Raw genomic sequence first — 11,250 nt, 5'->3', positions numbered from 1 at the left:
GTGCTGCTGAGGAAAACTCCCAGGTCACCAGAGTTAGGCAGGATGGCACGTCCATAGCCCGTTGAGCTAAGCGGCTCTTTAACAAGGAGGGAGCAGTAGTTTCAAGTGATGTAAGGGGCTGAAAGAATTATTTTTGGGGCGATGAAGCTTCTTGCTGCTGACTCACTGGGCTTGCAGTGGCTCAGAGGTGCAGAGCATATACATCTCTGCTTGATTTGGTGCAACATAAACAAGGGATCATACTTTTGAACAGCCACTGGTGCACAGATGTTTAATCCCGAAAGCTTGTCCCCTGGGGCTCAGGCCACGGCAGTTGTCAAAAAATCCTTGGGATCATTGTGCATTTCATCAGAAATCCTTCTTTGTTTTTGGAGATCCAACGTGTGATCCAGCAATCTTTTAATAATGTGTCTCTTTTGGAGAGAGAAGAGCTGAAAGAGCGGGAACAACCAGTTCTACCGCCTAGACCGTGCAGTTTTATGAGCTTGCTGATCTAACTTTTGCTGCAAGTGCAGGTGAGTGGTAAACCCAGGGACCATGCATTACAAGAGGAGTGGCTGTGCAGCCCCACAGAGGGAAAAGGCTCTAGTGGTACTGTGTGGGCATCATTGTACACAGGGCACCCATGCTGAAAAAAAACTTAAACACCTGCCAAGGCTGCACGGTTAGTTTACAACAGTGGTTCCCACAAAGCCTCCTCGGGGGTCCAAGACTGCTTAGACAATTAAATATTATGAACTGATTAATAAAACGTATTTGAATAAAGTGCCTAAATGTGCAATTGATTTTTTTTAAATATACTGTTAATGTCAAGGAATGTGAAATTGGAGGCTAAAAATTAAATTAGTATCCTCAGATTGAGTCATTGGAGCAGTACAGGTGCTTTAAACGGAATACACGGCCAGATGTATTATGCATTTATGTGGTTGCAAACGGCCCAATCAGGCCGTTTGTGACCTCAAAACTGCATTTTGGTATGTATGAATCCCAATTTGTGATTAAGTAGCTTGTTACTGAATAGCATATTGGAATTGCGACCACATACCGATTCGGTATTAGGAAGGGTCGTGTCAAGGGCCTCCCTTCCTAATACCAAGCTGCAGAAGTATGTAGGAATGTTTTGTGACTGACGTGCGGTCGCAAAACATTCACATTTTACCACCTACTTCAAGTAGGTGGTAACCCATTTGCAAATGGGAAGGGGTCACCAAGGGACCCCTTCTCCTTTGTGAATGCATGCAAAAAAAAAATTAAGAGCAGGCAGTGGTTGCATGGACCACTGCCTACTTTTAAAAAAATGAAAAGAAAACTTTTCATTTTTCTATTTTAAACGCATCCTGTTTTCCTCCAAGGAAAACAGGCTGCATTTTTTAAAAGAAATTGTTTTATTTAAAAGCAAACACAGACATGGTGATCTGCTGAGCCCAGTAGGCCACCATCCCTGTGATTGTAGCCATTCACAATGTGTTGCAATTTGCGACCTACCTCATGAATGTTAATGAGGTAGGTCAATTTGCGAGCCATTGGGAAATGCTAAGTGAAACTCCTGGGGTTTCATACATTCAGATAGCGATTACCTAATTGCGGTTCGTAGAAAATCACAATTATGTAATCGCCATCAAGGTAAATGATACATCTGGCCCATAGTATGAATGATGAGTGCCCTTGATTGAATTTAGAAAAGCTCCAACCTTCCTATTAAAATTACATTTTTCAATTTTTGTATTTATATTTGTTTGCAAACTAAATAAAATATGTTATCTTTTATGTATGTGTTTGATAAATGCTTGTCTCTGTATTTTCTGTGTATCGTTTTGCATTTCAAATCATTGACAATGTTTGGGTCTGGGTCCCCGCTTCCAGTAATGACTCAGTGGGGGATCTGTGGATTCCAATAATGATTCAGTGGGGATCTCTGTGTTCCAGTAATGGTAAAGTGGGGGTCCACAGAAGTGAAAAGGTTGGGAGCCACTGGTTTACAAAAAGATGACAGTAAAAAGAAACAGAAGGCAAGCATTAATTTGGCTGCTAGGCATGTAAACAGGTAAACAACCTGCCCATGGCCTGGATGACACAAATACAGCACATCCATAAAACACTTTTCACCCCCAGTTGATGTTTAGAAGTTCTCTCTAATAGAGACCTAATGTTCAGATGTGTCGCTTTTTTAGGTCTGGACAAATATTATGCTAATCTCTTATGAGTAATACTACATGTCGTTCATGCTTTGGGTCTATCTAAGTTCTAGTTGTCCCTCTGAGTAGGGATCACAGGAAAGCTATATATTTTAGTAAAGCTGATAGACTTGTTTATCATTGCAATTAATTTATATTTTTTTGCTAAAATTAGTTTGAGTAACCGATTGGTCTCAAGTATTACTTCAAAAGGGTCAGAATTCTTGGCAGCTAGAGGCTTATAGTTAGACAGCAGTTTTTATGCTGTTGTTGCCTTGTTGCTGGAGTTAGAGCATACTGAGAACTGATATTTTGACTTTCCTCAGAAAAAAGTTAGAAAAGGCCTGTGGTGCTAGAAGGTCTCTGCCCGGGGAGCCATTGATAATGGGGTGATAGTCATGCCACCATATTCTTCTGGTTTAATTTTTTAGCTAGCAGGTTGGTGGTCTCACAATGCTTCTGATTTCTACGCTTTTACAGACATGTGAGCAGTAAACTAGGATTTGGATCAAGCACTTCCGAGATACTATCTGAAGTTTCCTATATCTGTTGTGCTGCACGCAGCATTGGGTGAGTTGATGAGACAGTTTGGTGCCCATGAAGATACTGCTGCATTGGAAAGAGACTCTAGGGCTCAGTAGTGCCCCTGCTTTGCTTCAAAAGATAATGGAGGAGTGGGTGCCCATGATGCGTCTGTCTTGCTATTGGGACAGAAGAAGCAAGTAAGTCCCATAATCCTGTGACTTTGCTAATGCAAAGGGTATGGGCAGCAGCTCTACATGGTGTTCAATGTCATGGGTGAAGGGTTCAATTTGGAATCTCCTCTGCAATTTAAAATGTATTTCGTACAGCACCAGAAATGTTTACAAAAGATGCTTTAAAACTAATCAAGGAAACCCAGTGAAAATGTGTTACATTTACAAGCAATGCAAATGCTTGAGAGGCTCCTCCCCCTTTATTTGTTTCATGAAAAGAGGAACAGATTCAAGCTACATTGTCTGCAGGAAGTTTTCTTCTTGTTTAAGGATCTCAAATATGAATTGTGATTAATGCTTTTACAAGACAGGGTGACGCATCAGATATCTCTCAACCACCATACATCTCTCCAGCATACACTTTAGTGGCTATAAAGCGACACCTCAAAAAAGATACCATGTAATAAAGCACTATATAGCTGTAATAGGATCTAGGTGTTTGGTTAAGATGTCAAGGATCCTGGTGTAATTCGTGAATTTGAACTTTAAATGATAAAAGTTGGTGACTGACAAAATATGACTTTCTCCACATTTCCCTTGCAGTAGAAACCAATAATATCTCAGTCAGGCTAGGAAAAAAGGTCCTCCCCAAAAAAAACTGAAGCAAACTTCATACCTAAATAAATTGAAGAGTTTGCTCTTGTATTTTAATTTATATGCTTTTGTTGTTGTTGCTAATGCATTGGTGTTTATTGGACTTTAGTAAACAATTTAGCCTGGTCAAATGCCTTAAAAACTCATTATTTGTGATACCCAATTTAAATGAATTATCTGCCTTCAAAGTACTCATTCTTTAGCACTAAACACCCATATTTATGTCTAAAACTTTTAGGAAAAGTTTAGTGTCACCCAAATACTACTGCGCTGCCAAGTGAGAAGCAGTATTGGTCCAATATAGCAGATTCCAAGTCTTGGAAATAAAGAGGCTGGTGTATCACATAAAGACTAAGGACCTGATTTAGATTTCGGCGGATGGCATATCTCATCTGGCATATTACAATTTCCATAGAATATAATGGAATCATAATACGGCAGCGAGATCGCCATCATGTTTTTGACAAAGTATTCCCCACTGCCAAGATCTAAATCAGGCCCTAGGAATGCTCCAAGTGTCCAAACTTGACCTATGGCACTCACATCCTTCAGGGAAGAACAGGATCAGTGCTTAGCTTTAGGCATACATTAGCAACAACATTTTCCTCCGGAGTTGATTTCATGGTTCAATGTGTATAATAAGCCAGAAAATTCCTCATGAATTAAACTTTACATTGTGGAACTGGAAAGCACTTCTAAAGCTTCTTCTGGTAGTATCTGTCTCTGGCTTCTTCAATGTTATATCCCTTTTGATATTATTCTTTAAACTATACTCTTCCCTTACATTTTCTGTGAATGCTCAGTTGACAAAACACTTTCCTCAATCTATGCAATGAATGGAGTTTGAATAGTAAGCTGCCCCGTTCTTGAAAGTTCAGGGGAAAGGACTGATATTCTGGAGAAAAAAAATGGCTCAACAACATGAACTGGGATGGATTTGAACCCCAACTTTCATCCAATGCCAAGTCTCTAAGATTCACCCTGAACACTAATCTCTACCTCAAGGAACACACTGCCAAGAAAACTAAGATAGCAAGAAACCAGCTCTCTCTACTAAAAAAAGTGAAACCTTTCCTCCAGATGGCAACTTCAGAACTACTTATTCAAACTCTCATACTCTTGCATCTGGATGGTGCTCACAAGCTCACAGAGTCCACACTGGCCACCTTAAAGCATCCTACAGGTAGCAACACACGTTATCCATCGTCTGAAGAATATGACCAATTCACTTCTACCTTTATAAAGCTCCACAGGCTGCTCTTGCCAATCCTCTTGGTCACTATAACGAACTGCATCATCTACAAAGCCATCACAACCGACACCCATGCCCATCTGCCTCACAAGCCGACAATCTTGATCCCTCTCAAAACACCTAAAGCCAGGAGACCATTAGACTGAAGAGGAAAAAAGTGCAGAAAAAACAAAGCAACAGGTCTTCTACAACTATGCACCCAGGATTTGGAACAACATTCTTGCATCCATCAGGAATGCACTAACCCTAATGTAGGAAAGAGCTGAAAAAATACATCTTTAAAGAGCATTACATCATGAAGCAGTAACAGTCCACGTTATGTTCCTACCCCTCCAATCACATATAGAGTGTGCCTTTTTATTTCAACCGCGCACAACACTTGGCTACCTTTCAGCTAGGTTAGTGCTATATAGCGTATACATACATGAAAAAGTCACGTTTACTTTGATTTTGCAACTGAATATGCTGAGCCGCTAGGTAACGCGCATGTTGTCTAAAATAATAAGTACTTCATATAAAATAGAGTTATGGGCTAAAGCTGGACCCAGAGATCGATTTTTAACAAGTAACATTAGGTTTCTTTTCAGGGTGTTATACAAACCCCTGTCAAATTAGTAAATTATTCCAGAAAGATGAGTACTACAAGGGTAGCACAGTTGACTAAAAGCTGATCAAGAATGCATACACTTGGATAACAATTTGTTAGGAGATGCGCCTGAGTGGCTTGTAGAACGGGATCCAAAGTTCTCGGCACTGGACAAAACATTGTTTTATTCTTGGTTAACCACTTTCCATACTCGTACCTTAAATTGCAAAGGTGCAAAACCTATAGTGGGTTGCCTAATACTTCCCATCTACTTGCCGCCATATTCTGCCATATCACATCGTGGTTTCTCTGTTCTGGTCTCGTGTTTGGAACGCTCTACACCAATAAAAACGTTTATTAAGTCTAGAGTGTTATGATTCTTACTCTAGTACCTAGGTCTGTTCTCTATCAACGCATAAAAAGCTGGAGTAGTAATGAGGTGTGAAAAACAACAGTAGATTTAAAGGTGGTTGTCTGTTTGTATTGAACGGCTTTCTTTTTCTAAAATGGCTGTAGCATTTCTAATACACGGTTCTTGCGGATATTTTATTAGAACATCTATAACTGAACAGAATATAAAAGGCTCTACTCTCGAGACATAAAAGTGTGGTTTAAACAAATGTTCTACTGCTAAAATAGTTTTAGATGCAGGTTCTGTTTAGCCACATTTGCCGCTTTTATGATTGAACCTTTATTTTATAAAAGCGTTACTGGGCGACAATGGTAATTTCTTGCAGCAGGCTCAGTGCCCGTCTGCAATGCAGTTTGACCAGTGGAGGCCATCGAAACCTAATTGGCTCTCCTCTCCATCTTCTAAATACCCCCAATTCTCACCTCTGACACCGTCTTTCCACAGCATTCAGCCGCTTCTCAGCAGCTAATGTATCTTCCACTTCTCATCCCAGCTGTCTTTCCTCACCACCACCAGTCTCTCCTTTCCCCACCTAACTCTCCTCTCGACCCCTATCTGTCTCTTCTCAGCTTGTCTGTCTCTCGTGCCTTTCTAAACCCCGGACTCCTCAGCCCTACTGTCACTCTTTCGCGCCGTTCTCCTCATCCTCAAAGCGCCTCGTCTTAGTCGTCCCCTAACCCTCCTCATCCCCAGTACCCAGCACATGGCCATCCTCTCAGCCCTGTCTACTGTCTCTTCCTTCACCCCTCTCTTCTGTTCAACTTCGGTCTCTCCTCTGTCACTATATTTCTTCTCATCCTCCAGTTGAGTCTCCCCAAGGCACCTGTCTCTCCTCAGCCTCCACCTATCTCCAGGGGCGAAGCGCACTCCCCTGCAACTCCTGCGGGGACAGGGGCTCCTTTCAGGAGGCTTAATTCTGTAGGAAGCCTCATTCGGCCAGGGACCCAACATGATGTGTTGCGCCACAGCCTCTCTCCTCAGCTCCCTCAAGCCTCCCTCCTCAGTCCATCCCCCCTTTCAGCGACCACCCTCCTCGGACCTCTCGCGCTAGTCTCCCTCCAGGACGTGGTCCTCGCCTGCCTGTCTCCCCTCAAATCACAGTGCCCCCTCAGGCAACCACCTCTGCCCACAGTTTCGTCTCGTGTCTCCTTGACCACCACTCGTCTTCTCTCAGCTCCAGACTGTCTCTCCTCAGCCTCCGCCGCTCTGTCCCGTTGTCTCAGCTGGTCTCTTCTCTGCCTGTCTGCGCCATTCCTGTCGCACCGCTCTACAGCCGGCCCCGCTGTGCTCAGCCCCACCTGTCAGAATCGTTCTCTCTAGCCTCAACCCGACCCTTTCACTACTGCGATCACTTGCCCCCTGCACGCTGCCTGAACTTCTCTCCCTGGCGCCCTGTAAACGCTCGGTGTCTCCTCAGCCCCTCTTCCTCCTAAACTGCACGCCTCTGCTGAGTCTCGGGTGCGCGCAGGATGCCCTGCTCTTCGCGCCACTGGGAAAAAGCAGTTGCTGGCTCGTGCTGTCCGCCTCGCGCCGCAGATGGCAGTTACCTAAACTCTGGAACGCCGCGGACACCATAGCCCAGTCCCTGACTCTGTAATGTACATTAAAAGTACCTTCTCCCCATTGTCCAATCAAAACGCCGCTGTGGCATGGGGCGGGGTTTGGAGCTGGCTGTCCATCCCCTCTCCACAACTGTCCTGCCTTCTGTGTCCAGAAAACGAGCGAGGGCTGAGCTCGCTGAGGGCTAAAACCGCCCATTGTGACGCGGTGCGCCCGGGCTTGTCTTCGGCTGGTCTGGCGGTAGATCCTCTCAGAACCATGCTGAGATCTGGGAGGAGGAGGAGGTCGACGGGAGCCGCTCCGAGCACCTCCGCCGCCTCCTCAGGAGAACTCCCCGGAGCCCAACCGCAGGCTATGGGAGACGGCTGGCTCAATTCACCAGACTGTGGCAACCGCTCCTCGGAGCCAGAGCCGCCAGACTATGGCATACCATCCACACAGGTTGCTGTTGGTCTTTCCATCCTCTTGTCACTCATCGTTCTACTTATTGTGGCTGGGAATGTTTTGGTGGTGGCAGCTATTGCACGCTTTCCGCGTCTCCAGACTATCACCAACCTCTTTATCGTGTCGCTGGCGTGTGCTGACCTCATTATGGGCTTGCTGGTGGTCCCTCCGGGAGCTACACTGGTGGTTCGTGGCACCTGGTCCTTTGGCTCATTTGCCTGTGAACTCTGGACATCAGTGGATGTGCTGTGTGTCACAGCAAGCATTGAGACGCTGTGTGTCATCGCCATTGACCGCTACATTGCCATCACATCGCCCTTTCGATACCAGAGTCTGCTGACCAAAGCAAGGGCTAAAGGGGTGGTGTGCACGGTTTGGGCCATCTCTGCCTTGGTCTCCTTCCTGCCCATCATGATGCACTGGTGGCGGGACAAAAATGATGCTGTAGCCGCAAAATGTTATGATGACCCAGGCTGCTGCGACTTTGTAACCAATAGGGCCTATGCCATCGCCTCCTCTATCATCTCTTTCTACGTCCCCTTGGTGGTCATGATATTCGTCTACGGCAGGGTCTTCATGGAGGCACGAAAGCAGATGAAGAAGATTGATAGGTGTGAAGGAAGGTTTCACAGCAACCATATTTTTGGCCACCACGGGAGGCACAGTAAGCGACGAGCATCTAGGATCTTGGCCATCAAAGAGCACAAAGCCTTGAAGACTTTAGGCATCATCATGGGTACCTTCACACTGTGCTGGTTGCCTTTCTTCCTGGTGAACATAGTGAATGTCTTCTACAGGAACTTGGTTCCTGACAAGCTCTTCCTCTTCCTCAACTGGCTGGGTTATGCTAACTCTGCCTTCAACCCGATCATCTACTGCCGCAGCCCTGACTTCCGGAAGGCCTTCAAGAGGTTGCTCTGCTGTCCCAAGAAAGCTGATAGGAGACTGCATGCCAGCGCGGTGGAGTTCACTCAATATACTGGTGGATTTGTGAACTCTGTGATGCCCAATGTCAACAGCACATGGTCTGAATGCAATGGTACTTCAGACAACAGTGACCACAGCTTAGAAAGGAATGGTGGAAACCGTCACTCAGAGTCCCAGGTATAACAAAACACACTGTACCCAATGTGGGTGTGTTGAATTGCTCAAGAACGTGTTACAAAGAACAAACTCTATTCAAGACTTTCGATGTGAATGTCTGTTTACTTTGTTTCACTGCGAATGGATGCTGTTTGCAAGAATATTGCCCCAGACGCATCAAGGATCAGAGAGCACTGAATAAAAATAGGATCGCTGAGAGGGCCGATGAAGGTGTGCAACATCAGAGAAGATATATGTGCAGACTTTTTTCAGGATTTTGGACTCATTTGAAAGTGAAATTGTGACTTCATGATAGTTGCACTTAGGCGCTTCGATGACTTGTTTTGATCTCCAGGGAAAATGTAGAAATATGAATTGAGGAGATGTAGATATTCAGTTACAGAACATTCTGAAACATTTTATTTTTTCGTAGTATTTAGTCTTGTTAGGTGTTTTTATTTTTGATATCCGACGCAGATTTCTAAAAACACGATTTAAATATTATATATATTTTTTTATGACGCACATTTAATGAGTTCTCGGACTTGATGAATTCTGTCATGTTCTTGCTTCCAGGGCAGAATGATCGAGTGGGAGACATCTACCTCATACTGTGTGTTTTTGCACAGAGAAAACCATGAAGGCGTTTACATTAAACCGGATATGTATGTATCACAATTGATACAGGGATGGGCATAGAGCCTCATACACACAATTCAGTCTAAAAATGGGTCGTCAACACTTTCACAAAAGTGCCCAGCGTGAACCTCTTTTTTTCTCTAGCATGTTCTTTCCAAAACTACATTAGTGCGAAAATGAACTGGTCGCACAACCGAAGTTTATTGCTGTGTTGTCGTCTTTTTTCATGACTTGAAACCCCTCAAAGAATGAGTGAGTGAACGTTTTGTAAAGTGCGCGCATGGGAGTTAGCTGCCTTTGGGCGCTATTCTCAAAACACTGAGGAAAGAGGATCTATTGTTAACTAATGGGAGATTAGTAAAAATAGTGGCAAGATCTTTTTTTTTTAGGCAGCACGTTTTACTATAAAGTGGCCTGTTTCTAAGTGCTCCAAATTTCGTGAGACCGGGGAACTCGGGCACAGGAAAGTAAACAGTTTACCCGGGATAACACAGTTTGATCAAGTGGATAAGCCAGGTTTAGAACTCAGGTGTTCTGGTTTAAAAGGTAGAAAAGTAATATCAGACGACATCGGCTCCCTACTAATACAGCACAAAAAGCTCCAGTTTGATAAACTAAAAGGAAAATATGGTTTTACAACTTAAAATAATTTATAGGAAGGTGTCACTCGGGACTCTTTGTCATCAGAACAATTGGAAACAGTAAATTTCACCACTTGCACTGAGAGTTCTATTGTTTACTAGCTATCACCAACCACCAGCGAGTGGGGTATGTAAATTTCTAGTAATATACCTTTTTAGTACCTAATATCAGTGCTTAGCGTGTTTCTGAGCACTCACTATTAGGTGCTTTTGCGAAAATTCTGAAAACTGTTGATCGGTCCTAGCAAAAATGCCATAGCATCAAAAGATTACTGCACAAGTTTTTTAAAAAGCTATTGAGCAATAGTTTGCACAGTGTTACATTGCAGACATCTCGCTGAGATGTCACCTGCGCACAAAATAGGACATGGGTGGGGAGGAGATAAATGTTCTGAAAGTCATGAACTTTAGCATCTGTCATGTTATGGAATCTATGTTTCAGTGGCAGATGTTTTATAAATATATTTTATCAAGGTACTGTCAGTTGAACCTATCATCTGCAGCAAATGAAAGTATTTTTCATGTAGGATATGTATTTTATTTTTCTATGTCCATGTGCCTACTCTACTCTGCTGGATATTTAACATCTGTTTGTCATTTCTATTTCCGTGTGTTTGCGCGTGTTTTATAGAAGCGGATCTATTTATATTCCCGTGCAGTGCAACTAACTACTGTCTAAATTGGTCTGTTCCTGTGCAATAAATGCTGTTGCCGCACAGTCGCGTGTTTTGCATTTCTGTGTATGTTTTCAAACGCGGTCAGAATGCTTGAATGCCATTTATTTCGAAAGCTGCAGCTACGGTTTCAATACATACACGTTTAAAAACAAGTCAGCTGGTGACAGTTTTTTTACCACATTCTCTGTTTCTTTAAACTGAACAGGTGAGTGGTGTCCCCTCACAACGGGTCTGCAAAATAGTTGCGTTTTCGTAAACCGTGTCAGAGGCATGAGTTTATTAATGGTGCTTAAGAGGGGCACATGGCGCCCTTCTAATCAGATTCATGGATTTACTTAGAAATATGACAGCAGGATATTCCCGTGTAAAACCTGCTCTCTTTTTAGGTCTGCATGAGAGAGCAGCTAACTGCATGATCTATTGTTACAAATTC

The 11,250-nt window shown here is 43.6% G+C and overlaps 1 protein-coding gene across 1 annotated transcript; it reads left to right on the top strand.

Annotated features, from left to right (window-relative positions):
• The first annotated feature begins 7,520 nt into the window (after positions 1-7,520).
• On the top strand, positions 7,521-10,858 carry ADRB1 (adrenoceptor beta 1). Its single transcript, XM_069239319.1, has one exon. It carries the CDS (start codon positions 7,592-7,594, stop codon positions 8,885-8,887), a length of 1,296 nt encoding a protein of 431 aa, XP_069095420.1. The 5' UTR covers positions 7,521-7,591; the 3' UTR covers positions 8,888-10,858.
• Positions 10,859-11,250: the final 392 nt, after the last annotated feature.

Source organism: Pleurodeles waltl, chromosome 6, assembly GCF_031143425.1.
Source record: "Pleurodeles waltl isolate 20211129_DDA chromosome 6, aPleWal1.hap1.20221129, whole genome shotgun sequence".
Taxonomy (NCBI): Eukaryota; Metazoa; Chordata; class Amphibia; order Caudata; family Salamandridae; genus Pleurodeles; species Pleurodeles waltl.
This window is presented reverse-complemented; position numbering and strand designations above follow the sequence as displayed.

Bases quoted from the DNA above. Each gene is read 5' to 3' on its own strand.
- ADRB1 (XM_069239319.1), top strand. From the start codon at position 7,592: ATGCTGAGATCTGGGAGGAGGAGGAGGTCGACGGGAGCCGCTCCGAGC.